This window comes from Coregonus clupeaformis, chromosome 15 (assembly GCF_020615455.1).
Source record: "Coregonus clupeaformis isolate EN_2021a chromosome 15, ASM2061545v1, whole genome shotgun sequence".
NCBI classification, from domain to species: domain Eukaryota; kingdom Metazoa; phylum Chordata; class Actinopteri; order Salmoniformes; family Salmonidae; genus Coregonus; species Coregonus clupeaformis.
Genome location: NC_059206.1, coordinates 60,730,723 through 60,756,156, shown reverse-complemented (window position 1 = coordinate 60,756,156; position 25,434 = coordinate 60,730,723). Strand labels below are relative to the sequence as shown.

Here is a 25,434-nt window from a genome sequence, read left to right as displayed (position 1 = left end):
CGTGGAGTTCTTCCGACAGCCCTGTCCTCTTTCATAAAGGTTGTGTTGGGTAAGCGTGCACACAGCTCGTCTCTCTATCTACTGTAGCCTACGATTGACTAAGGACCGCAGAGATTCTACCATAGAGAGGAGCAGAGCATCATCATGTCTACTGGCTGGACCCTCACATGTCAATCATGAAGCCTCTATGGTACAGCAACCTGCAAGGACTTAACAGAAACTAGCACTGGTCAAAAGGATGAGTGCACTTTATGTTCAGAATCATACATTAGATATGACTATTGATGTTAAAAACCAATGGTATACTGTCATACAAAACTTTCTACAGTGCATATCTTGTTAACCCCAAAACTCCCAGTTAAAAGCTTGGTCGTACACTAAATGAACTGAAAGGAAGTCCCTATGGTTGTACCTCTGACAGGATCTCTAATGGCTAAAATATAATTGTTGGCTCCTAAGGTTTCCAGCTGTGTACGGCTGAGATATTCCTGAAAAAAAAGCTCATTTGATTATACACTCTGCAGAACATCAACTGGAGGCAGAGATCCGCGAGACATTCAGAGATTCCCCTAATGGGGAAGTCTGGGCCTAGAACAAATGTATCAACATCAAGTTATCTGTCAGCATTAAGATAAAAGTATCAACTCTTAAACTGTTGTCATACTCCATCATATTTACAGAAATACATCTACAGACAAAACAACATAATATATCTCATTCTGCAGGACCCAGTCAACCCAGACTATGTCCCTTTAGGAACAGAACAGGTGGTGCTGAGGCCATTGTTAAATTGTACTATGGAGCCCTGACTACTGTTCACGAGGGCTACAATGATTCATTCAAGAGGTGAGGTGTGTGTGTGTATGAGTGTGTTTGTGTACACCTTGATAGGTCCACCTGTTTAGAAGAAAATGAACCACTGAAACCCCAGACAGATATGAGGGGGCTGTTGTTGTTGTTGATGCTGATGTTGTTGTTGTTGTTGCAGTTGTGTGTTTTCAGTACTTACGCCTACTACTCTCATAGATAGCCCTGGACTTCTCATAGAGGTCATAGGGGTCGGGCCTGCTCAGATCAAAGCCCTCGGGGAAGGCAGAGTCTGGGAATGAGGCCCTGTGGAGGTGGCGGGTCAGGAAGGGGGCGTTGTGGGGGACAACGGGGGCAGACAGACTGGTCTGGGGGCTGCCCTGACCCCCTCCCTGGCCTTGGGCCGCGTCCCACTGCTCCAACACCTGTAAACACATCAGACATCAGGGCATTGGTTCAGTCTCCACCACCCCTACCCTGGTTCTCACCCGGTCCTTACTCACTGAAAACCCTATCTGAACATCCTTGAGACGTATGCAAGGGGGCGCTGTCCTGGTATTCTAACAACTTCATCTTAGACAAACCAAATGAGGTGAGAGCAAGCTATTAATAGTATACAGGTGGGGATAGAGGTCTTCATCGATGTCATTGACTGTCATTCACTACAGCAGTCTAATATTAGTGGGAGTAATGCAACAAAGCAACATGAGCGCCAGCCGGTGGCAACAACAAAGATGAAGAGAGGAGAGGTGAAGAAATGTTTTAAAGAAGAAAAAAAAAAGGCCAAAGCTTATTAAAGCAGGACCTGAAAAGCAGTGTGTTAATTATGAAGAGAGGGGGAGAGAGAGAGCAGCACAGACACACCAGCTCAGGGCTGCTGGGAGGAAGAGGGAGGCAGGCGCAGAGCATATTAAACATGTCAGTGTGCCACTGTCGTCGTCGTCGTCGGAAGATGGCAAATGGCCAAAGTGGGCACACAGAGGGTACTGGCCCATTGTAGGCTGGCTACGGCCCAAGACATTCTATGATAGAGACTGTAGTGGATGCAAGAGGGGCATGGTGATAGGAGGAGAGCAAACACACAGCATTCACCCCCCTCAGAGAATCTCTTAGATGAGCCTGTGTGTGTGTGTGTGTGTGTGTGTGTGTGTGTGTGTGTGTGTGTGTGTGTGTGTGTGTGTGTGTGTGTTTCTGCGGCTATTATGGAACGTGGATGTGGTGGATAATGTGTGGTGTCTCTATTGTGGAAAACTCTATTGTGGTGTCTCTAACACACTCATGGCTCCATTTTGACAATGCAGAAAAGCAAGCAGTGCTAGTGTCAAAAGAGGCTTGTTTTGTCCCAATTACTCTCAGCAGCGTTTAATTCCAAACCACTCAGTGTGCGTCCAGGAGGAAGAGAGAGAAGCTGTAATGTATGCGGGTGTAAAACCAAACAAGACAGATAAATGATAAGTATATAAACAATGATTTCTCTTCCCATTCGAAATAAGTACCACACTGATTATTTGAAGTGATTTTCCAATTTTGACAAGCTGAGCTGCTTTCTTATGTTGCACAAATGTCAGTTGTTTTTAGAAAATGGAGTGCTGTAGAGTAGATCGTGAAGATGACATATTGATATGTTAGGATGAGACGGAGAATTATCGTTCTCTCTAATACCACCCGATAGAATGACTTGTTTGATATCAGGAGCTGTGTATTCATAGTAGCAGTTGTGAGATGACACTGCCAAGTCATCTGGTTCCATCAAACCAAGGCAATATCAAAGTGTTCCCACTCTGTGTGGTTCCACCCATCTCTGCTACTGACCTATGGAATGTCTGAGTGTCTGGCCGTGTAATGGCAAGGTGACAGTCAGGGGATCTTATTAAGTCTGGGACCAGACTACAGCACTGTCACTCCCCCTACCTCCTCCTCCTCCTCCTCCTCCTCCTCCTCCTCCATCTCTCTCCCTCCATCTATTATATGTACTAAGTGAAGTATGAAGTATGGCAATGTCTTTCCTAACTGGCCCTGAGAGGGATAAATAAAGTTGTTTTGAATTTTATTGATTCTCTCCCCCTTCTCTCTTTCTATCTCACCCTCTTTCCTTCTCTCTTTCTCCTTCTTTCTCTCCCCCTCTCATTTAGTCACAGGCAGTCAGGCTCTTTAAGACTGTAGGACTTGTATGTTGCTAGAGACTGCTGTTTCCTACACTCAACACTCTCAGGTCTGGCCATAAACTGACTCTGCATGCACACCAATAGTACTACATACTACGGTATATTCTGTCCATCACTCTCATGATTATATGAGAATATACTCATATACAGTGCCTTCGGAAAGTATTCAGACCCCTTGACCTTTTCCACATTTTGTTAGGTTACAGCCTTATTCTAAAATGTATTAAATTGATACACACAATACCCCGTAATGACAAAGCAAAAACAGGTTTTTAGAAATGTTTGCAAATTTATTAAAAATAAAAAACGGAAATATTACATTTACATAAGTATTCAGACCCTTTACTCAGTACTTTGTTGAAACACCTTTGGCAGCGATTACAGCCTTGAGTCTTCTTGGGTATGATGCTACTTGGCACACCTGTATTTGGGGAGTTTCTCCCATTCTTCTCTGCAGATCCTCTCAAGCTCTGTCAGGTTGGATGGGGAGCGTTGCTGCACAGCTATTTTGAGGTCTCTCCCAGAGATGTTTGATTAGGTTTAAGTCCGGGCTCTGGCTAGGCCACTCAAGGACATTCAGAGACTTGTCCAGAAGCCACTCCTGCATTGTCTTGGCTGTGTGCTTAGGGTCGTTGTCCTGTTGGAAGGTGAACCTTCACCCCAGTCTGAGGTCCTGAGCGCTCTGGAGCAGGTTTTCATCAAGGATCTCTCTGTACTTTGCTCCGTTCATCTTTGCCTCGATCCTGACTAGTCTCCCAGTCCCTGCCGCTCAAAAACATCCCCACAGCATGATTCTGCCACCACCATGCTTCACCGTAGGGATGGTGCCAGGTTTCCTCCAGACGTGACGCTTCGCATTCAAGCCAAAGAGTTCAATCTTGGTTTCATCAGACCAGCGAATCTTGTTTCTCATGGTCTGAGAGTCTTTAGGTGCCTTTTGGCAAACTCCAAGCGGGCTGTCCTGTGCCTTTTACTGAGGAGTGGCTTCCGTCTGGCCACTCTACCATAAAGGCCTGATTGGTGGAGTGCTGCAGAGATGGTTGTCCTTCTGGAAGGTTCTCCCATCTCCACAGAGGAACTCTAGAGCTTTGTCAGAGTGACCATTGGGCTCTTGGTCACCTCCCTGACCAAGGCCCTTCTCCCAGATTGCTCAGTTTGGCCAGGTGGCCAGCTCTAGGAAGAGTCTTGGTGGTTCCAAACTTTTTCCATTTAAGAATGATGGAGGCCACTGTGTTTTTGGGGACCTTCAATGCTGCAGACATTTTTTGGTACACTTCCCCAGATCTGTGCCTCGACACAATCCTGTCTCGGAGCTCTACGGACAATTCCTTCGACCTCATGGCTTGGTTTTTGCTCTGACATGCACTGTCAACTGTGGGACCATATATAGACCTGTGTGTACCTTTCCAAATCATGTCCAATCATTTGAATTTACCACAGGTGGACTCCAATCAAGTTGTAGAAACATCTCAAGGATGATCAATGGAAACAGGATCCACCTGAGTTCAATTTCGAGTCTCATAGCAAAGGGTCTGAATACTTATGTAAATAAGTGTTTTTTTGCTAACATTTCTAAAAACCTGTTTTCACTTTGTCATTATTGGGAATTGTGTGTAGATTGCTGAGGATTTTTTTTATGTAATCCATTTTAGAATAAGGCTGTAACGCAACAAAATGTGGAAAAAGTCAAGGGGTCTAAATACTTTCCGAAGGCACTGTATGCACAGGCTTTGTTCCAAACTGAATTCGGAAGGCAGGGCATCATTAGTATTTGTGCCAACTTTAAATCACAATTCCAGAACTCCCCATGTCTCTGTTTTTAAACTTTGCATCCATGTTGGATTCTTTGGGCTACGGAAATCGTCCTGGAACTAATGATATCCAATTAAACCTGGCTTGAACTCTGTGTTGGGGGCGGTTGGCAGCTGCTGGTGCTCTGAAGCCTGTTCTGCCTTTTCACCATCACAGCTCAATGTGTGGAGAGGAACAAATACGCGCTAGGGGGGAGAGAGAGAGAGAGTGAGAGTGAGAGTGAGAGTGAGAGTGAGAGTGAGAGAGAGAGAGAGAGAGAGAGAGAGAGAGAGAGAGAGAGAGAGAGAGAGAGAGAGAGAGAGAGAGAGAGAGAGAGAGAGAGAGAGAGAGAGAGAGAGAGAGTGAGAGTGAGAGAGAGAGAGAGAGAGAGAGAGAGAGAGAGAGAGAGAGAGAGAGAGAGAGAGAGAGAGAGAGAGAGAGAGAGAGAGAGAGAGAGAGAGAGAGAGAGAGAGAGAGAAAGAAAGAAAGAAAGAAAGAAAGAAAGAAAGAAAGAAAGAAAGAAAGAAAGAAAGAAAGAAAGAAAGAGCGGCTTCTGCTGGACCGCCTGCCTGCCTGACTCCATAGTTATTTTCCCAGGCACTTCTTCTCCTGGAGCTCAGATTCAGAATTACCATTAATCTGTTGGAAACTGAAAGATTCCAACAAAGAGGGGAACAGAAATTAGCTACAATAAGGAAAAATCCAAGTGAAGGCTTGAGAGAGCTGCTGACAAGCAGGGATAACACAAAGACTGCTTCGTCTGAGTCCATGGATGTGTGGAATGTTGTGATCTGTCGCTGGAGACTCTACAAATGAGCTGGGGTTAGTAGCTGGTTAGTTATATCAGAGCAGAACTAGAACATGAAGTAGCATGAAATGGGAATGCACACACACACGCGCGCACACCTTGTTTCTTGGCAATACACCATGTCTAACTCGACTCAGAGAGTGCTCTGAGAGGCATTGGTGCAGCTCTTTCATGTCTGGATGACAAGTGTTTATTGAGTGTTTGGGGACAGAGAGTCCACACAGACAGACAGAAGGACAGACAGACAGACAGAGGAGTCTGAGGAGGCTAGGTTTGAGCAGAGTGTTGTCTAAGAGGTCTCAGACATCTTGAAAGTTTCAGCTTTCAACATGTTAGTACAATCTGTCTAGACAAAAACTAAAAATACTGACATATATGACATCGGAGAAAATATAGATATGACAAAAGATGATCAGGAAAGATAGCTAAGTTAGTAGCAGCCTGGAGATGAAGGAAGAAGGGAAGAATGGATGAGTGATCATTTCTCGGTATGACTGTTAGAAAAGGGTTCTCTCACTCTCTCTATCAGGGACACAGAGGAGCTGAGAGAAGGATGGAATGTTGAGGGGACCATGCCAACCCAGAGTCTGGACCATAGATATAGCATTACTAGAAGAGCATTTGGTCTAGCAGTTTGCATAGACATAGACTGTCATGTGCATAGTCCACATAGAATGACCATCAAGATTTATTTAGATCATGGCCCGTCTGGCTCGCGGTATGACGAGTCTAGTAATTCTATATCTATGAGTGGGCCACTTAACCCTTTCCTCTGCATGTGACGGCAAGAGGAAGGGTCCAACTCAAGGCCAGGATACAGCAGCAGCCGAGACACGACAACAGCACTACAGTTAGTATAAGGGAAGGGAATAGAATAGAGCAGTCATTCTCAGCTAAACAGCAGCAAGACTGCAGCCACAGTTCAGAAGATATAGATTTAAGGTTATAAAGTAAATCAGCTCCAACACATATGCACAGTGCAGCCATTTTGTTAACTAAATGAGTCAATTAGAATTAATAGGAGAGCTGAGGCTCGGAAGACAATGCATTTTACCTGTTTAGGGGTCTTCCAGGGTGAATAGTGACCTGCAATAGTGAAAAAACAACAATGTTTAGCCTAGAGAGTAGTGGCAGCCATTACATCAGGTCTGAGCTGGTCTGTCTGTGTCTGAGGGCTACTCCATGAACTAAGGAAAGATAACGAAACTTAAATGGAATAAAACATTAAGAAACCAATGGAAAGATGACAGACTTACACTAAAAGCAATGAGAGGGCTGCAAAATAATCCCACCCGAAGTGGTGTGATGAAATGTCCTTGAGAAGCATATTCTTGAAGCACCAGAAAGACAGTGGGTCAGAGAGGATCTTACAGTAACATTGGTCTCCAAGCCAAGGGGAAGTTGAAAACTGCCACCACCACAGTATAGACTGAGTATACAACACATTAAGAACACCTGCTCTTTCCATGACATCGGCTGACCAGGTGAATCCAGGTGAAAGCTATGATCCCTTATTGATGTCACTTGTTAAATCCACTGTAGATGAAGGGCAGGAGACAGGTTAAAGAAGGATTTTGAATTATTGAGACAACTGAGACACGGATTGTGTATGCGTGCCATTCAGAGGGTGAATGGGCAAGACACAAAATGTAAGTGCCTTTGAACGGGGTATGGTAGTAGGTGCCAGGTGCACTGGTTTGTGTCAAGCACTGCAACGCTGCTGGGTTTTTCATGCTCAACAGTTTCTCGTGTGTATCAAGAATGGTCCACCACCCAAACAACATCCAGCCAACTTGACACAACTGCGGGAAGCTTTGGAGTCAACATGGGCCAGCATCCCTGTGGAACGCTTTTGACACCTTGTAGAGTCCATGCCCCAACGAAATTAGGCTGTTTTGAGGGAAAAAGGGGGTGCAACTCAATATTAGGAAGGTGTCCCTAATGTTTGTATATATACAGTGGGGAAAAAAAGTATTTAGTCAGCCACCAATTGTGCAAGTTCTCCCACTTAAAAAGATGAGAGAGGCCTGTAATTTTCATCATATGTACACGTCAACTATGACAGACAAAATGAGAAAAAAAAATCCAGAAAATCACATTGTAGGATTTTTAATGAATTTATTTGCAAATTATGGTGGAAAATAAGTATTTGGTCAATAACAAAAAAGTTTCTCAATACTTTGTTATATACCCTTTGTTGGCAATGACACAGGTCAAACGTTTTCTGTAAGTCTTCACAAGGTTTTCACACACTGTTGCTGGTATTTTGGCCCATTCCTCCATGCAGATCTCCTCTAGAGTAGTGATGTTTTGGGGCTGTCGCTGGGCAACACAGACTTTCAACTCCCTCCAAAGATGTTCTATGGGGTTGAGATCTAGAGACTGGCTAGGCCACTCCAGGACCTTGAAATGCTTCTTACGAAGCCACTCCTTCGTTGCCCGGGCGGTGTGTTTGGGATCATTGTCATGCTGAAAGACCCAGCCACGTTTCATCTTCAATGCCCTTGCTGATGGAAGGAGGTTTTCACTCAAAATCTCACAATACATGGCCCCATTCATTCTTTCCTTTACACGGATAAGTCATCCTGGTCCCTTTGCAGAAAAACAGCCCCAAAGCATGATGTTTCCACCCCCATGCTTCACAGTAGGTATGGTGTTCTTTGGATGCAACTCAGCATTCTTTGTCCTCCAAACACGACGAGTTGAGTTTTTACCAAAAAGTTCTATTTTGGTTTCATCTGACCATATGACATTCTCCCAATCCTCTTCTGGATCATCCAAATGCACTCTAGCAAACTTCAGACGGGCCTGGACATGTACTGGCTTAAGCAGGGGGACACGTCTGGCACTGCAGGATTTGAGTCCCTGGCGGCGTAGTGTGTTACTGATGGTAGGCTTTGTTACTTTGGTCCCAGCTCTCTGCAGGTCATTCACTAGGTCCCCCCGTGTGGTTCTGGGATTTTTGCTCACCGTTCTTGTGATCATTTTGACCCCACGGGGTGAGATCTTGCGTGGAGCCCCAGATCGAGGGAGATTATCAGTGGTCTTGTATGTCTTCCATTTCCTAATAATTGCTCCCACAGTTGATTTCTTCAAACCAAGCTGCTTACCTATTGCAGATTCAGTCTTCCCAGCCTGGTGCATGTCTACAATTTTGTTTCTGGTGTCCTTTGGCAGCTCTTTGGTCTTGGCCATAGTGGAGTTTGGAGTGTGACTGTTTGAGGTTGTGGACATGTGTCTTTTATACTGATAACAAGTTCAAACAGGTGCCATTAATACAGGTAACGAGTGGAGGACAGAGGAGCCTCTTAAAGAAGAAGTTACAGGTCTGTGAGAGCCAGAAATCTTGCTTGTTTGTAGGTGACCAAATACTGATTTTCCACCATAATTTGCAAATAAATTCATTAAAAATCCTACAATGTGATTTTCTGGATTTTCTTTTCTCAATTTGTCTGTCATAGTTGACGTGTACCTATGATGAAAATTACAGGCCTCTCTCATCTTTTTAAGTGGGAGAACTTGCACAATTGGTGGCTGACTAAATACTTTTTTCCCCCACTGTACAGTACCAGTCAAAAGTTTGGACACACCTACTCAAGATTATTTTTTATTTTGACTATTTTCTACATTGTAGAATAATAGTGAAGACATCAAAACTATGAAATTACACATATGGAATCATGTAGTAACCCAAAAAGTGTTAAACAAATCAAAATATATTTTACATTTTAGATTCTTCAAATAGCCTCCCTTTGCCTTGATGACAGCTTTGCACACTCTTGGCATTCTCTCAACCAGCTTCATGAGGTAGTCACCTGGAATGCGTTTTAATTAACAGGTGTGCCTTGTTAAAAGTTAATTTGTGGAATTCCTTTCCTTCTTAATGCGTTTGAGCCAATCAGATGTGTTGTGACAAGGTAGGGTTGGTATACAGAAGATAGCCCTATTTGGTAAAAGAACAGCTCAAATAAGCAAAGAGAAATGACAATCCATCATTACTTTAAGACATGAAGGTCAGTCAATCCGGAAAATGTCAAGAACTTTGAAAGTTTCTTCAAATTTGTCTTGAAGAATTTCTCGCGACCCTACCCCACCCCAAATCTAATGACACAACTTTCAATTCTGTAAATTTAGAATTTAACATCAATAAATAACCTTAAATTCATTATATTTTCATCTCTTATCAAAATGAAAAGAAACCAATAAATACATTTTGTTACAATAAAAAATTATGTTTTTCAAAAACGTTTGTATATTGTACCATACAATAATCTGTCCTCTTAAGTTTTTGTTCCAAAAATTATTATATATTATTTTATTTTGCGACTCTTACTGCAGTTCCCCCGACCCCGACTTTGAATATCACTGCACTAGTGTACAGAGCCGTGTAGGTCCTATAATTGTGTGATTTTAGCAAGTCATTGCATGCACTTCAACATAATTACAACATTGGCTAGAAGTAGCATGGACCTCTGCCTTGGAATTAATAATTCAGGGAACAGTAGTCTAAACAGTCACAGCATGTGTGTGGGATGATGACATATCACAACACTACTGTGTTTTGACCACATACAGCCAGGCCAGAGGGCTCCAACTATTTCTCGGGTAAATATTTATATTCAAGTTAAAGATCTCCATTTCTAATATATCAACATAGATTGTGACTTTCGATAATTGATTGAAGGCATACCGGAGGCGCTGTGTGAATGTGCAACGTTTTGGGATGATTTTGGCAGGAGGGTAGTCTGAATGAATTGGTTATGTGATAGGAGTAGAAGGACGTGTGTTTTCAATGTGAAAACAGAACCTACTTCTCTCCCTATACCCTTTCCCTGACCCATAACTTACACCCACCCACCACTACACTTCTTATACCTATCCAGACCCTTCAGATCTGCAAACACAGATGGGGAAGGTCAAGTCCTTCCCCACCACCACTGACATCTAAAAAGGCCCAGCCAACATTTACTCAGCAAACGACAACATACCACATTCTACTTCAGCCTCGAACACATTATCATAAGGAACAGAGTGTAAAAGAAAGCAGGCATTCCAGCAGCACTCACCACCACCATTGTTCACACTCAGAGCTATGCAATGCAAGGCAGCAGTCTCACATCAAAAGACACAGCTTCATAACATACACGGCCCTAACTATTCACTCCACATCGGCCCCCGGAGAAACAGGGAGCGTAAAAAACAACAAACAAACAACATCCTGTCTGTCTTCCCATTTCAATTTGCACCTCCTCCAGGAACAAAACGAGTGGATGCAAATCGTCGAGGATCGAATTAGCGAGTGACTGCATGCGTTATACGCTAGGAGGCTTCTCAGCGCTAGTCTCTTCTTAAGGTCGCAATCACATCGTAAACATGCCCTCCATCCCCAACGAGTGGCACAGCAGAAATGGAAAAGGATCAACAAAAGAGAGGAGGTGGTAGAGGAGGGAGGAGGGGAGAGGGATGCAGCGACAGAGAAGACATGTTTGCAAACTATCATTCTCTCTCAGTGAGTCATCAATCTGACTGGAGCTTGCCTTGCACAGATCCAAGGCTAGAATAAAGATTTTTATAGATGGGGGGAAATGACAGCAGCTTATCAGGAACGACTTCAACAATTCTCAAATCCAATAAATTTTTTGGACTACTCTATCAGCACAGAAATACATAAAGATGATAAAGAATCCACATTACTGGGTGATAAATGACAGAACATTCTCTTCACTTCTCTTCACTTTCTCAAAACAAGGTCAATCAATACGAGTGATTTTAGGATTACCTGCTATCAACCGGCATTACTTAAAGAGAGAACAACCGGCATTACTTAAAGACAGAACAACCTGTGTTCGTTGAGAAAGGCAGAGCTACAAACAGACGGCATCATGGAGGGTACTCCACAGGGTAAATCCATTCATTGTTAACTCAGGCATATGAGGTGTTTGGTTAGACAGAGATGTCAGTGATGCCCTTTCCTATGGTAGATCAGTACTGAGATTTATTGAGTGAAAGACTCTTGCCTCTGTTCCTGTGAGACCCATAGTAGAGAATTGAGTAGTGAGGTCTGGACAGGCTAACTGGGTGGTGGGAGCTGTCCATGGAGCTGACGAGCCAGCAGACACTGTGGTAATCAGCTCTGCTCAGCTCTCAGTTACAATTATATGACTGATCACACTGATAATACAGGGGCCAGACCTGAGCATATCTTGGTCAAATTCATGAGTCAAATATGTCCTCTGTAGCTCAACTGGTAGAGCACGGCGCTTGTAACGCCAAGGTAGTGGGTTCGATCACCGGGACCACCCATACACAAAAAATGTATGCACGCATGACTGTAAGTCGCTTTGGATAAAAGCGTCTGCTAAATGGCATATTATATTATATATTATTATGTTCTAATACCTGAGCTGCACTTCATTTAGTTTGACTGGTACAGTAGAACCAATGTTATAGTTCAGATAGTTCAAGGATCTGAACTAGCGTTACATCTGCAAGTTAACAATGACAGGTCAAATTATCATTAGCCTACAGTACTCATAGTACAGTAAGCTATCTACAGTGCATAACACTTGCAATGATGACGGAACATTCCACCTGGAGATCTGACAGAGTAGAGGTGTCTGATGTGAGTCATTTGTCACAGAGCAGTGGGACAGGACCATGTAGGAGCAGTGGGACAGGACCATGTAAGAGCAGTGGGACAGGACCATGTAAGAGCAGTGGGACAGGACCATGTAAGAGCAGTGGGACAGGACCATGTAAGAGCAGTGGGACAGGACCATGTAGGAGCAGTGGGACAGGACCATGTAAGAGCAGTGGGACAGGACCATGTAAGAGCAGTGGGACAGGACCATGTAAGAGCAGTGGGACAGGACCATGTAAGAGCAGTGGGACAGGACCATGTAAGAGCAGTGGGACAGGACCATGTAAGAGCAGTGGGACAGGACCATGTAAGAGCAGTGGGACAGGACCATGTAAGAGCAGGGACAGGACCATGTAAGAGCAGTGGGACAGGACCATGTAAGAGCAGTGGGACAGGACCATGTAAGAGCAGTGGGACAGGACCATGTAAGAGCAGTGGGACAGGACCATGTAAGAGCAGTGGGACAGGACCATGTAAGAGCAGTGGGACAGGACCATGTAATGACCAGAGAGATCCGGACCGTGCTGTCCTGCCAGTTCTACTGTGCCTCTAATTAGTGTGTGTTGGATAGGGCACTGTTCTGAGCCGTTCTGCTCCAATGAGACCATGCTGACCGACTGCAGTTTCCTGTGGCAACCAATCGATGCCCTCGTGGAGCACTGAACAGCTGGGCCTGCCCATGGTCCTAATGCCCCTCAGGAGATCAGGTAGTGTATACAGTGTATGTAAGGAAGGGATATTGAATTTGGGGGCTTGAGGGCTGAAGTACTGCTGACTTTCTTTTCTACCTTGATCAATTGATTGGATGGAGAGTTGAATCAGTTCCTGATTAGAAGAAAATGATAAATAGCTCTGATGTAAAGTGTGACTGTCAGTGAGAGTGAGAGGGCTGACATATTTTCTGTCTAAGGTGAAAGAGCTGTATGCTAAATGAATCAGTAACATACTAACGGGACTTAGTGCTGCCCCCGTACAGCTAATGAGTTGATTGAATCAGAGCCATACGAGCCCCTATGCAGATGTAGGCATTTCCAACACGACACATGACACACCCGCACATGAACGCATACACACACAAATACACACGCATGTGCACACACACAGATACACTGCACGCATACGCACACACACACTTACAGAAGCGAAGAGCAATATCACACGGCAGGCTAACAGCAGGCCATGTCATTATTTAAATGTCATTTGGATAACTCTATGATTTTATGGAGGGCGTAAATCTTGCATAGCTTATGAATATACATAAAGCCCGCAGGGACGGCTAGCTACTTTAAATCTGGCGCGTGAAAATTGATTTTGTTGTATGCTGGTTTCATGTTCACTCACATGTTCAATACCAACACACATCTAGCTGAGGAACAGTAGAAATGATGTGCAGTGAGAAAACGCCACACTTCAATCCACATTACATTACAGCTCAAAACAACACAATCATTTCTTTATCCCTACTACTCGTACAATACAATCACACTTCAATCGCACGCTTTAAACACACTCCAAATAAAATGGCCTAGTTTCGTCAATGGAGCCATTGAGCTGATCCAGGTTAAGCACCCTACTTAGACTCCCTACACACTTTTGTGAAGCCTTAACCCCTGACTCAATGAAAGTGATCTTAGCACCACTCTTCCCTAGTGCATGTGTTTAACCTCTTCTAGGCCCGCTGGGATATGACCTGGCTGCTTACCCATAAGCCATTTGGATGTCTCTCCCACCTCCCTCTCTCTTCCTGTTCCTCTCTCCTAGGGCCATTCTGATTGGCCATGGATTCCTGCAGCGGCACAGGGCAGTTCTGGATTGGCTCAGGTCTGCATGGTGCATGTTGGTGGAGACAGAGCTGTGAACATGGCTGTTGCTGTTCAGCACTGTGCTGGTCTGGCAGACAGCCTACTCTAGCCCCTCTTACTGTTTGGCCAATGAATCACTGTCTGGCTGTGTGCTGAATAATCCCTGTGTTGCTGGGCGGCGCTCATTGATTCAAAGACACTCTACCCCTTATTCTCTCCCTCTCTCTATCTCCCTCTCTTCGTTGTGATAGTCATCTCTGGTCCAGCCCGGAGGAAGATATAGCCACCTTTAAGAGCATTAGGAGGGAACAGGACATGCCAAGTGAGCAAGAAAGACTAGAATGTCTCCCACACAGCCAGCATCCGACAAGAGAAAAACTCAGTGAGAGAGTGTACTCGACCAGCAAACAGCTATTGACCATGTATGGGTGTATGCATATGTGTGTACTGTGCATGTATACGTATGGATTTCTGCAGGTGGGTAAGCATGGGTTGGCGAATGTATGTGAACTTCACAATCCTGCCACGTCGACGCATACTAAACGGACATGTCTCAGTCTGAAAGCCATGCAGCTGAAATCCTCCAGCTCCAATTAGTGTTGTGGTGATGGCAGCTTGGGTAATGGTATAGATAGGCCTTAATGAGGGTGTCTGCAGCACACTCGCTAATTAGTGCCGCTGATGAGAGGCACGGTGGCTATTTGTATTGGCAGAAACAGGCCAGGAGTCAGGGGGGAGATGAAGGGATGGCTGAATATCATAACTTTAATAGGAGTGCAGGACCGTTTGAAAGTGATCATGTGTAATTCACTGCATGTTAGGGATGGTAAGTGAGTCCGTTTCTGATCCGGGGAGGAGAGAGTAAACGGTGTGGACCTCCTCCATTCCTGATGATGAGTGTTATGGGAATTGATACCAATAAAAGTGGAGACATACACATGGATGCTCACACACAAACACGCTCAGACACACGCTCACGCACACACACACGCAACCACACACACGAACAAACACACGCTCACGCACACACATGCACACACGCACACACATTCACATCGCAAGCTCAAGTGACTGCACTGATAACATTCATTTAGCTGTCATAAGTATGAAGTACCAAACCATGAAGCAATAATGAACAACTATATAACAGGGACATTTGTGCAGAAAGCTATGGGCTAGAGACACGGTGCAAACACAGATATTGCATCCAGAGTGTATGTACAGCTAATATATGTATTTCTGCTACCTTTAGCAATTTGTTGAGACATGGTGTAAAAAAAATACACATTCAATTAAGTCTTTACACTCCACACAGTGACAGTGGTTGCAACTTTCATGTCAACGCTCATCCTTTGAGTACTGGTGACCATGACAACGGGCACCCGGGCTACATCATAAACAAACAAACACAGGAACTCGCACGCACAACCACAGAGTCCTGGGCCCTCTCTAAAATGCTACATCTCAATAGCCAATAGCTCACAGAGATAAGAGCTCTCCCTCATCTTAGTTAGTGAGGCCTGTGGCCAGCCCCTGACAGACAGAGCTGTTGTGGGGTAACTCAGCCCCACTGATCATTTAGGATCTCAAAAACGCTGTCTCTGCCTTTAATTGAAGGGTTGTCATGGCAACCCGCCATAAAAGAGCCACAACAGTGCCGCGAGGCTCTACACGGACAGGAAATCATGAGTGTGTGTGTGTGTGTGTAAAAGAGATGAGTGTTTAATAATAATGCTGTCACAGCTTCCCCCTCTGGTGACAGAGGGTGTCAGTACTAAACACAGCCACCAGATGGTACTGTCTCAGTGTGTGTCTCAGTGTGTTGTGAGGCTGGGAGGTGGTAAACTGTAGACACGTCTGGAGCGCTCTGACTGTCATTAGATGAGCCACATGGCAGCGCTAGCCACACAACCATCTGGAGCCCACCACACACGCACACACACACGATCATACAAACACTCTCATGCACACACTGCTGCACAACGGACGGAGCCAATGCATAATCAACTTAGTTAGCTAGTCCTCCCTCTGCTCTCTCTCTCTCTCAGTTTGAAAGTGTTTACCAAATAGATGAGCTGTGTGTATGTGTGTGTGTCTGTGTGTATGTGTGTGTGTGTCTGTGTGTATGTGCCATGACACAAACAAGCCATTTGAGAGTCAATGAGAAGAGAAAGACGTGTTTGCTAGTTGTGTGTAATGTGGTGACAGACAGACAGACATTGGCGGTCACCTCTTTACTCTCTCTCTGGGCAGTGAGTTGAGTGGAGACACAGGGCCTCAGGGACCGAGACAGGGGCCGTTTTATTTAGAATGTATGGCCCGGGTCCAGTTTCATGACAGCCCAGCCAAATTGCTGGGCATTAAGAGCTGGAACATCATTTCAATGGAATGGTGACAGTTTTATTAGGGCCCATAATGGCCTGGCTAAACGATGGAAGCTCTCATCCCTGATTGGTTTGGAGGGATGGAAAGTTTTCAGCCAAAGCAACAGAGGTTAAGATCTGGGAGACGGGAAGGAGTGTGAGCTATTGGCTGCAGGGGTTGAGGTCATTTCCATTTCCATTCAGTTCAAGTTAGGTGAATTGAAATTCCAATTGGAAGAAAAATGAGTTTGTGACTGCATCTCCAGCCAATGTGGTATGGGTGGGGGGGCAAATAATTTATGTTTCCCCACTGCAGATGGCCATGTTTGAAACAGACTGAATCGTGTCAAGTGACTACTATGACCTTTCACCCTCACCGCCTGTCTGTCACAAGATGTCCGACAAACAAATCTGACGTTCCACCGTGGCGTACTGCCTCAGGATGGTGGCGTGGAGGAGCTAAATGCTACGTGGGTTTGATGTAACGTGACTGAATCTACATCAGTTAGCTAGCAGCTTCATGGGCCAGCAGGCAGCGTTTCTAGGAGAGCGCTCGCGTTTTGACCTTCCAGCTCTGCTCGACCGCCGCCAGAGCACAGACTGAGAAAGTGGCTCAAACACAGCCAGGGTCCGACTACCGCACAGATGGGAGGCTCATTGAGAGTGTGTGTGTGTATGGGCATCCCTCATGAGACAAAAACGACTTAACACTCCCGGCACCCAATTCCTTTCCACACTTCCTGGTCTCACATCTTCTGCTTTCTTCTCTCCTCCAATCCCCTGCTTCCCCTCTCCCTCTATTTTTCATTCTGCTCACATACACTCTCTGTATGCCAGTCTAATAAAGAAAGAAATGTGCAACCGGCAGTAAATCAATTCCCCAAATTACATTGACCTTTCTCTGTTAGTTAGTCACCATGGAGCGACCTGCCACCGCCTGGCTCTCTGACTGGTAGTCTTCTACCAGTTGATCAACAATTATTGATGGTGTGTGTGTGTGTGTGTGTTTGTGTGTGTGTGTGTGTGTGTGTGTGTGTGTGCACGTAGCACCAGTATAATGGCTGAGTCATTGTGGAGCATTGTTGCAATCATTGACTCCACACTTCAATAGGGCAGGAGGATTATGTGGGCTTCCTGATCACAGTAGGCTTAACTACTACTAATGTCCTGCGATTAACCTCTACAGTGGATGGGATCACTCCCTTTCTTTCTCCTCCATGAGCTCGCTCTCTCTCTCTCTCCTGAAATACAAAACGATACTGATATCACATTAAACAAGGTCCATCAAGTAGAGGTTTGCTACCTTATAGAAGAAATTGAACATTTTCTGACTTTGACCACATTGACATTGAGTTCCATATACAATTTTAACAGGTGTCATACCCCAATTCTATCCTTCCTCATAAGGCCCAAGTAATGTACCTGTATAAGCACAGCTCTCATATAACTGATCTATCTGACGTGATCATCTATACAATACAGCACATTGGTTTGGTGAACAACAACATTACAATCATCCCTGAGGAAACAAGAGGAGAATCAGAGTATGACTCATCGTCAATTTATTTCACGTGTAATTCTCTGTACACAAAAGTCTTAAATACTAGACTTTTATAAAATAAAGGTCACATAACAAATAGAAAAACTGAGACACCTTAAAAATGAGTCAACGTTTTTATCAAGCAGGAAATTCAATCAATAAAATCTTCACCTCCTAGAGATACAAGTGGAAGGGATCACTCCCTCTCTCTCTCCTCAATGATACAAAACGATACTGATACAGTGAGGGAAAAAAGTTTTTGATCCCCTGCTGATTTTGTACGTTTGCCCACTGACAAAGACATGATCAGTCTATAATGTTAATGGTAGGTTTATTTGAACAGTGACAGACAGAATAACAACTAAAAAATCCAGAAAAACGCATGTCAAAAATGTTATAAATTGATTTGCATTTTAATGAGGGAAATAAGTATTTGACCCCTCTGCAAAACATGACTTAGTACTTGGTGGCAAAACCCTTGTTGGCAATCACAGAGGTCAGACGTTTCTTGTAGTTGGCCACCAGGTTTGCACACATCTCAGGAGGGATTTTGTCCCACTCCTCTTTGCAGATCTTCTCCAAGTCATTAAGCTTTCGAGGCTGACGTTTGGCAACTCGAACCTTCAGCTCCCTCCACAGATTTTCTATGGGATTAAGGTCTGGAGACTGGCTAGGCCACTCCAGGACCTTAATGTACTTCTTATTGAGCCACTCCTTTGTTGCCTTGGCTGTGTGTTTTGGGTCATTGTCATGCTGGAATACCCATCCACGACCCATTTTCAATGCCCTGGCTGAGGGAAGGAGGTTCTCACCCAAGATTTGATGGTACATGGCCCCGTCCATCGTCCCTTTGATGCGGTGAAGTTGTCCTGTCCCCTTAGCAGAAAAACACCCTCAAAGCATAATGTTTCCACCTCCATGTTTGACGGTGGTAATGGTGTTCTTGGGGTCATAGGCAGCATTCCTCCTCCTCCAAACACGTCGAGTTGAGTTGATTTTGGTCTCATCTAACCACAACACTTTCACCCAGTTCTCCTCTGAATCATTCAGATTTTCATTGGCAAACTTCAGACGGGCCTGTATATGTGCTTTCTTGAGCAGGGGGACCTTGTGGGCGCTGCAGGATTTCAGTCCTTCACGGCGTAGTGTGTTACCAATTGTTTTCTTGGTGACTATGGTCCCAGCTGCCTTGAGATCATTGACAAGATCCTCCCATGTAGTTCTGGGCTGATTCCTCACCGTTCTCATGATCATTACAACTCCACGAGGTGAGATCTTGCATGGAGCCCCAGGCCGAGGGAGATTGACAGTTATTTTGTGTTTCTTCCATTTGCGAATCATCGCACCAACTGTTGTCACCTTCTCACCAAGCTGCTTGGCAATGGTCTTGTAGCCCATTCCAGCCTTGTGTAGGTCTACAATCTTGTCCCTGACATCCTTGGAGAGCTCTTTGGTCTTGGCCATGGTGGAGAGTTTGGAATTTGATTGATTGCTTCTGTGGACAGGTGTCTTTTATACAGGTAACAAGCTGAGATTAGGAGCACTCCCTTTAAGAGTGTGCTCCTAATCTCAGCTCGTTACCTCTATAAAAGACACCTGGGAGCCAGAAATCTTTCTGATTGAGAGGGGGTCAAATACTTATCAATTTATAACATTTTTGACATGCGTTTTTCTGGATTTTTTTGTTGTTATTCTGTCTCTCACTGTTCAAATAAACATAACATTAAAATTATAGACTGATCATTTCTTTGTCAGTGGGCAAACGTACAAAATCAGCAGGGGATCAAATACTTTTTTCCCTCACTGTATCACATTAAACAAGGTCCATCAAGTAGAGGTTTGCTACCTTAGAGGAGAAAGTCTGATTTTTCTGACTTGAATAGGTGACCACAGTGACATTGGGTTCCATATAAAATCTTTAAAAGGTGCAATATGCAGAAATTGCTCCACCATTTCCTGGTTGCAAAAATTCTAGTAATTCACCTAATATCAGTTTATGTGACAAAACAAGCACTCACTGTGTAGCGAATCACTGTACCATCTAAACCGCTATGAAATATATTTTCCATAACCAAAAATATAGTAATTTCAGCTGTTTGAAGCTGGTGTACAAAACCGAAAGTAAGACGCAAAAACAAAACGTAAACATAGAAACAGCGCACACAGAACTCTATATCCTGCTCACGTCATCGTCTATTTATTTTGTGCAGAAATGATCTGCACACAAAAGTCTAGACTATGCACACATACTAAACTCTTCTAAAATAAAGGTCGCACGACAAATAGAAAAACTGAGAAACCTTTAAAAAGAGTCAGCGTTTTTATCAAGCAGGAAATTCAATCAATAAAATCTCTGTTCAGATGCCAAAGAGCGCAGGCTAAATATGCACAGTTCTTCAGAGTAAACGGAAGGTAAGCACTTTTTCTCCCCAGTAAGTAAGTAAAGTAAAGTAGAGTAAAGAGCATGCGATTAGCTGTGTGTCAGTCAAGCACGGTCGTACTGTATAATGTGTTTCTGTGGTCTTAGGACAGGACACACACAGACAGGACACACACTCACCTGGACCAGGTCACCAGGAAAACAGAGAAAGAGAATGATAGAATGGATAGAAGAGAGAAAGAGAAAGACAGAGAAAGAGAGGGACAGGAAGAGAAAGAGAGAGAGAGAGAGAGACAGAGATGGGTAGAGATAGATAAAAGAAAGATGAAGAAGCTCTGCTACATGGAGAGAAAGACAGGAAGTAGCCAGCCGGTTATGGAGGCCCCAGGGGTATTCTTACCTCCTCCACCCCTCTGGATGACCAGGCTGGTCTCAGCCCCGACGGCACACTCCTTGAGCAGCTCCACCACCTGGGTGTGACTGAGGCCCTGCACTCCCTGCTGGTTGATGTCTACGATCAGGTCCCCCTCACACAGACCAGGACAGCCCTGGGGCTCCAGCACCTGCTTCACCCTCTGGCCCGTCGGGCTGTCTGCGATGGTGAACCCGAACCCCTCCGCCCCCTTCACCATGGTCAGCGTCAGCAGCTCCGTCTGCGTCGCCCCCGATGATGCCATGGACACCGAGTCCTCGCCGTGCGGCCCGCCGGGCGTCAGGGAGGAGCCGTCCAGGTGGGTGTCGCCGGGGTGCGGCGGTGGGGGTTGATGGTGGTGGTGGGCATTGAGATGCTGGTCACCGTGTTCCTGGACAAAGCGCGCCGTGCGCGAGATGTAGTCCATGTAGCTGTCGTAGTTCGAGCGTCCGTTGACAAGGAGGGGGCGCTGCTCCATCAGGCCCAGTGGGGAGAGGAGGGTGGTGGTGGCGCCGGCGCTGGCACCCGGGTCCTCGGGGTCGTAGGGCAGCTGGTAGCCACGGCACAGCACCAGGGTTACGCTCTGCCCGATGGGCACTGACTGGAACAGCTTGACCACGTCGGCATGGGTGGTGCCCAGGACACACACGTCATTGATGTACACGATGACATCACCTGGAGGAGGGGAGGCACACAGCCAATCAAGGCCAAATACATTGCCAAAAACAAGACCTATAGTGTGTTCAATAGGGCTTATTCAATATTGTGTAGAAAAGGTATGGTTCTTTATCATGCAGAATAGGTCTTTGTCTCAGTATCAATACACTACATTTCTATCTGAAACATCATCTGAATGTTGCATTCCACTGAATAGGCTCCAACATTACTGTACCTGCATTGCACCTCAGATAATGGACATGAGAGTGAGATTTGACACAGGTCATCACTATCACCTATCCCTACACACTCACTGCTATTTAGATAACTCAACTATTAATTGACAATTAATACACAATAGCTCTTTCTCTCTCTCTCTTTCTCTCTCTCTCTGACAAAGTGCCATATCTTCCTCTCTGTCTCCGGTGCTCTATTCTATTGAATATTGTATTTTGTGTTCTGTCAGGTGAGATACGGCTCTCTATTTCAGAAGATGTTGATTAAGTGGGAGAACACAAGGTGGCATCCATATTTAATTTCAGTCTCGCCAAAACGCACTGCCCAGGTTTATAATGACAATCATAATTGTTCAATTATAAGCATAATTATTATGCTGATGAGAGAGATAGAGAGGGAGCGGGAGAGAGAGAGGGGGAGAGCGAGAGCGAGAGAGAGAGAGAGAGAGAGAGAGAGAGAGAGAGAGAGAGAGAGAGAGAGAGAGAGAGAGAGAGAGAGAGAGAGAGAGAGAGAGAGAGAGAGAGAGAGAGAAAGAAAGAAAGAAAGAAAGAAAGAAAGAAAGAAAGAAAGAAAGAAAGAAAGAAAGAAAGAAAGAAAGAAAGAAAGAAAGGGAGAGGGAGAGAGAGAGAGAGAGAGAGAGAGAGAGAGAGAGAGAGAGAGAGAGAGAGAGAGAGAGAGAGAGAGAGAGAGAGAGAGAGAGAGAGAGAGAGAGAGAGAGAGAGAGAGAGAGAGAGAGAGAGAGAGAGAGAGAGAGAGAGAGAGAGAGAGAGAGAGAGAGAGAGAGAGAGAGAGAGAGAGAGAGAGAGAGAGAGAGAGAGAGAGAGAGAGAGAGAGAGAGAGAGAGAGAGAGAGAGAGAGAGAGAGAGAGAGAGAGAGAGAGAGAGAGAGAGAGAGAGAGAGAGAGAGAGAGAGAGAGAGGGAGAGAGAGAGGGAGAGAGGGAGCTCCTATGCTGTATGAAAGGTGAAAAGGCTAGTGGAGAGAGCTACCTCTTCATCAGGCTGTTAACTGAATGGCCACGACTGTCAGTTTCCTGGCTATTGTTTATATAGATGGAGGCAATAGGGTTGGTAGCTTCAGTGAACTGGGCAACTCCAATGACATTTTAATTCATTCCCTTAAAATGGAATTGACCCAAACTATTCTAGATAATGACCAAAGCAAATGGTGTGAAGAGTACTATAAGTCTGAATAATTTCCTCCCGCATGACCTTAGCATATAGCCTGGTCCAACATCTGTACTGTTTAGTACAATCAATGTACAGTTCAAGTCGGAAGTTTACATACAGTTGAAGTCGGAAGTTTACATACACTTAGGTTGGAGTCATTAAAACTCGTTTTTCAACCACTCCACAAATTTCTTGTTAACAAACTATAGTTTTGGCAAGTCGGTTAGGACATCTACTTTGTGCATGACACAAGTAATCTTTCCAACAACTGTTTACAGACAGATTATTTCACTTATAATTCACTGTATCACAATTCCAGTGGGTCAGAAGTTTACATCAAATCAAATCAAATTGTATTTGTCACATACACGTGTTTAGCAGATGTTATAGCGGGTGTAGCGAAATGCTTGTGCTTCTAGCTCCGATAGTGCAGTAATATCTAACAATTACACAATATATACCCAATACACACAAAAAAGTAAGGAATGGGATTTAAGAATATATACATATATGGACAAGCAATGACACAACGGCATGGACTAAGATACAGAAGAATATTATAGAATAGAATGCAGTATATACATATGAGATGAGTAGTGCAAGATATGTAAACATTATTAAAGTGACTAGTGTTCCATTTCTTAAAGTGGCCAGTGATTTCAATAGGCAGCAGCAGCCTCTAATGTGCTAGTGATGGCTACTTAACAGTCTGATGGCCTTGAGATAGAAGCTGTTTTTCATTCTCTCGGTCCCAGCTTTGATGCACCTGTGCTGACCTAGCCTTCTGGATGATAGCGGGGTGAACAGGCAGTAACTCGGGTGGTTAATGTCCTTGATTATCTTTTTGGCCTTCCTGTGACATCAGGTGCTGTATGTGTCTTGGAGGGCAGGTAGTTTGCCCCCGGTAATGTGTTCGGCAGACCGCACCACCCTCTGGAGTGCCCTGCGGTTGTGGGTGGTGCAGTTGCCGTACCAGGCGGTGATACAGCCCGACAGGATGCTCTCAATTGTGCATCTGTAAAAGTTTGTGAGGGTTTTAGGTGATAAGCCAAATTTCTTCAGCCTCCTGAGGTTGAAGAGGCTCTGTTGCGCCTTCATCACCACACTGTCTGTGTGGGTGGACCATTTCAGTTTGTCGGTGATGTGTATGCCAAGGAACTTGAAGCTTTCCACCTTCTCCACTGCGGTCCCGTAGATGTGGATAGGGGGGTGCACCCTCTGCTGTTTCCTGAAGTCCACGATCATCTCCTTTGTTTTGTTGATGTTGAGTGAGAGGTTATTTTCCTGGCACCACACTCCCAGAGCCCTCACCTCCTCCCTGTAGGCGGTTTCGTCATTGTTGGTAATCAAGCCTACTACTGTTGTGTCGTCTGCAAACTTGTTGATTGAGTTGGAGGCGTGCTTGGCCACGCAGTCATGGGTGAACAGGGAGTACAGGAGGGGGCTGAGCACGCACCCTTGTGGGGCCCCAGTGTTGAGGATCAGCGAAGTGGAGATGTTGTTTCCTACCATCACCACCTGGGGGCGGCCCGTCAGGAAGTCCAGGACCCAGTTGCACAGGGCGGGGTTCAGACCCAGGGCCTCGAGCTTAATGATGAGCTTGGAGGGTACTATTGTGTTGAATGCTGAGCTATAGTCAATGAACAGCATTCTTACATAGGTATTCCTCTTGTCCAAATGGGATAGGGCAGTGTGCAGTGTGATGGCAATTACATTGTCTGTGGATCTATTGGTGCGGTAAGCAAATTGAAGTGGGTCTAGGGTGACAGGTAAGGAAGAGGTGATATGATCCTTGACTAGTCTCTCAAAGCACTTCATGATGACAGAGGTGAGTGCTACAGGGCGATAGTCATTTAGTTCAGTTACCTTTGCTTTCTTGGGTACAGGAACAATGGTGGCCATCTTGAAGCATGCGGGAACAGCAGACTGGGAAAGGGAGAGATTGAATATGTCCATGAACACACCAGCCAGCTGGTCTGCACATGCTCTGAGGACGCGGCTAGGGATGCCGTCTGGGCCGGCAGCCTTGCGGGGCTTAACATGCTTAAATGTCTTAATCACGTCGGCCATGGAGAAGGAGAGGCCACAGTCCTTGGTAGTGGGCCTCTTCAGTGGCACTGTGTTATCCTCAAAGCGGGTGAAGAAGGTGTTTAGCTTGTCTGGAAGTCGGTGTCGGCGACGTGGCTGGTTTTCTTTTTATTGTCCATGATTGTCTGTAGACCCTGCTACATACGTCTCGTGTCTGAGCCGTTGAATTGTGACTCCACTTTGTCTCTATACTGATGTTTTGCCAGTTTAATTGCCTTGCGGAGTGAGTAGCTACACTGTTTGTATTCTGCCATATTCCCAGTCACCTTGCCATGGTTGAATGCGGTGGTTTGCGCTTTGAGATTTGCGTGAATGCTGCCGTCTATTCACGGTTTCTGGTTAGGGTAGGTTTTAATAGTCACAGTGGGCACAACATCACCTATACACTTGAGCCCACTGTGACTATTAAAACTTACCCTAACCAGAAACCGTGGATAGACGGCAGCATTCGCGCCGTACATACACTAAGTTGACTGTGCCTTTAAACATCTTGGAAAATTCCAGAAAATGATGTCATGGCTTTAGAAGCTTCTGATAGGCTAATTGACATCATTTGAGTCAATTGAAGGTGTACCTG

General features: G+C 45.1%; 1 protein-coding gene across 6 annotated transcripts in view; it reads right to left on the bottom strand.

Annotated features, from left to right (window-relative positions):
• LOC121543600 (membrane-associated guanylate kinase, WW and PDZ domain-containing protein 2-like) overlaps window positions 1–25,434 on the bottom strand; it is a 242,625-nt gene that overhangs the window by 28,638 nt on the left and 188,553 nt on the right. For 5 of the 6 annotated variants that reach the window (XM_045225248.1, XM_045225252.1, XM_045225253.1 and 2 more), the window contains exons 10-12: window positions 20,697–21,383; window positions 6,626–6,657; window positions 1,010–1,232 (exon numbers count right to left, since the gene is read on the bottom strand). In XM_045225248.1, the coding sequence (XP_045081183.1) occupies window positions 1,010–1,232; window positions 6,626–6,657; window positions 20,697–21,383 (942 nt within the window). The remainder of the gene's footprint in view (window positions 1–1,009; window positions 1,233–6,625; window positions 6,658–20,696; window positions 21,384–25,434) is intronic. The other variant, XM_045225249.1, reaches the window with a different exon arrangement.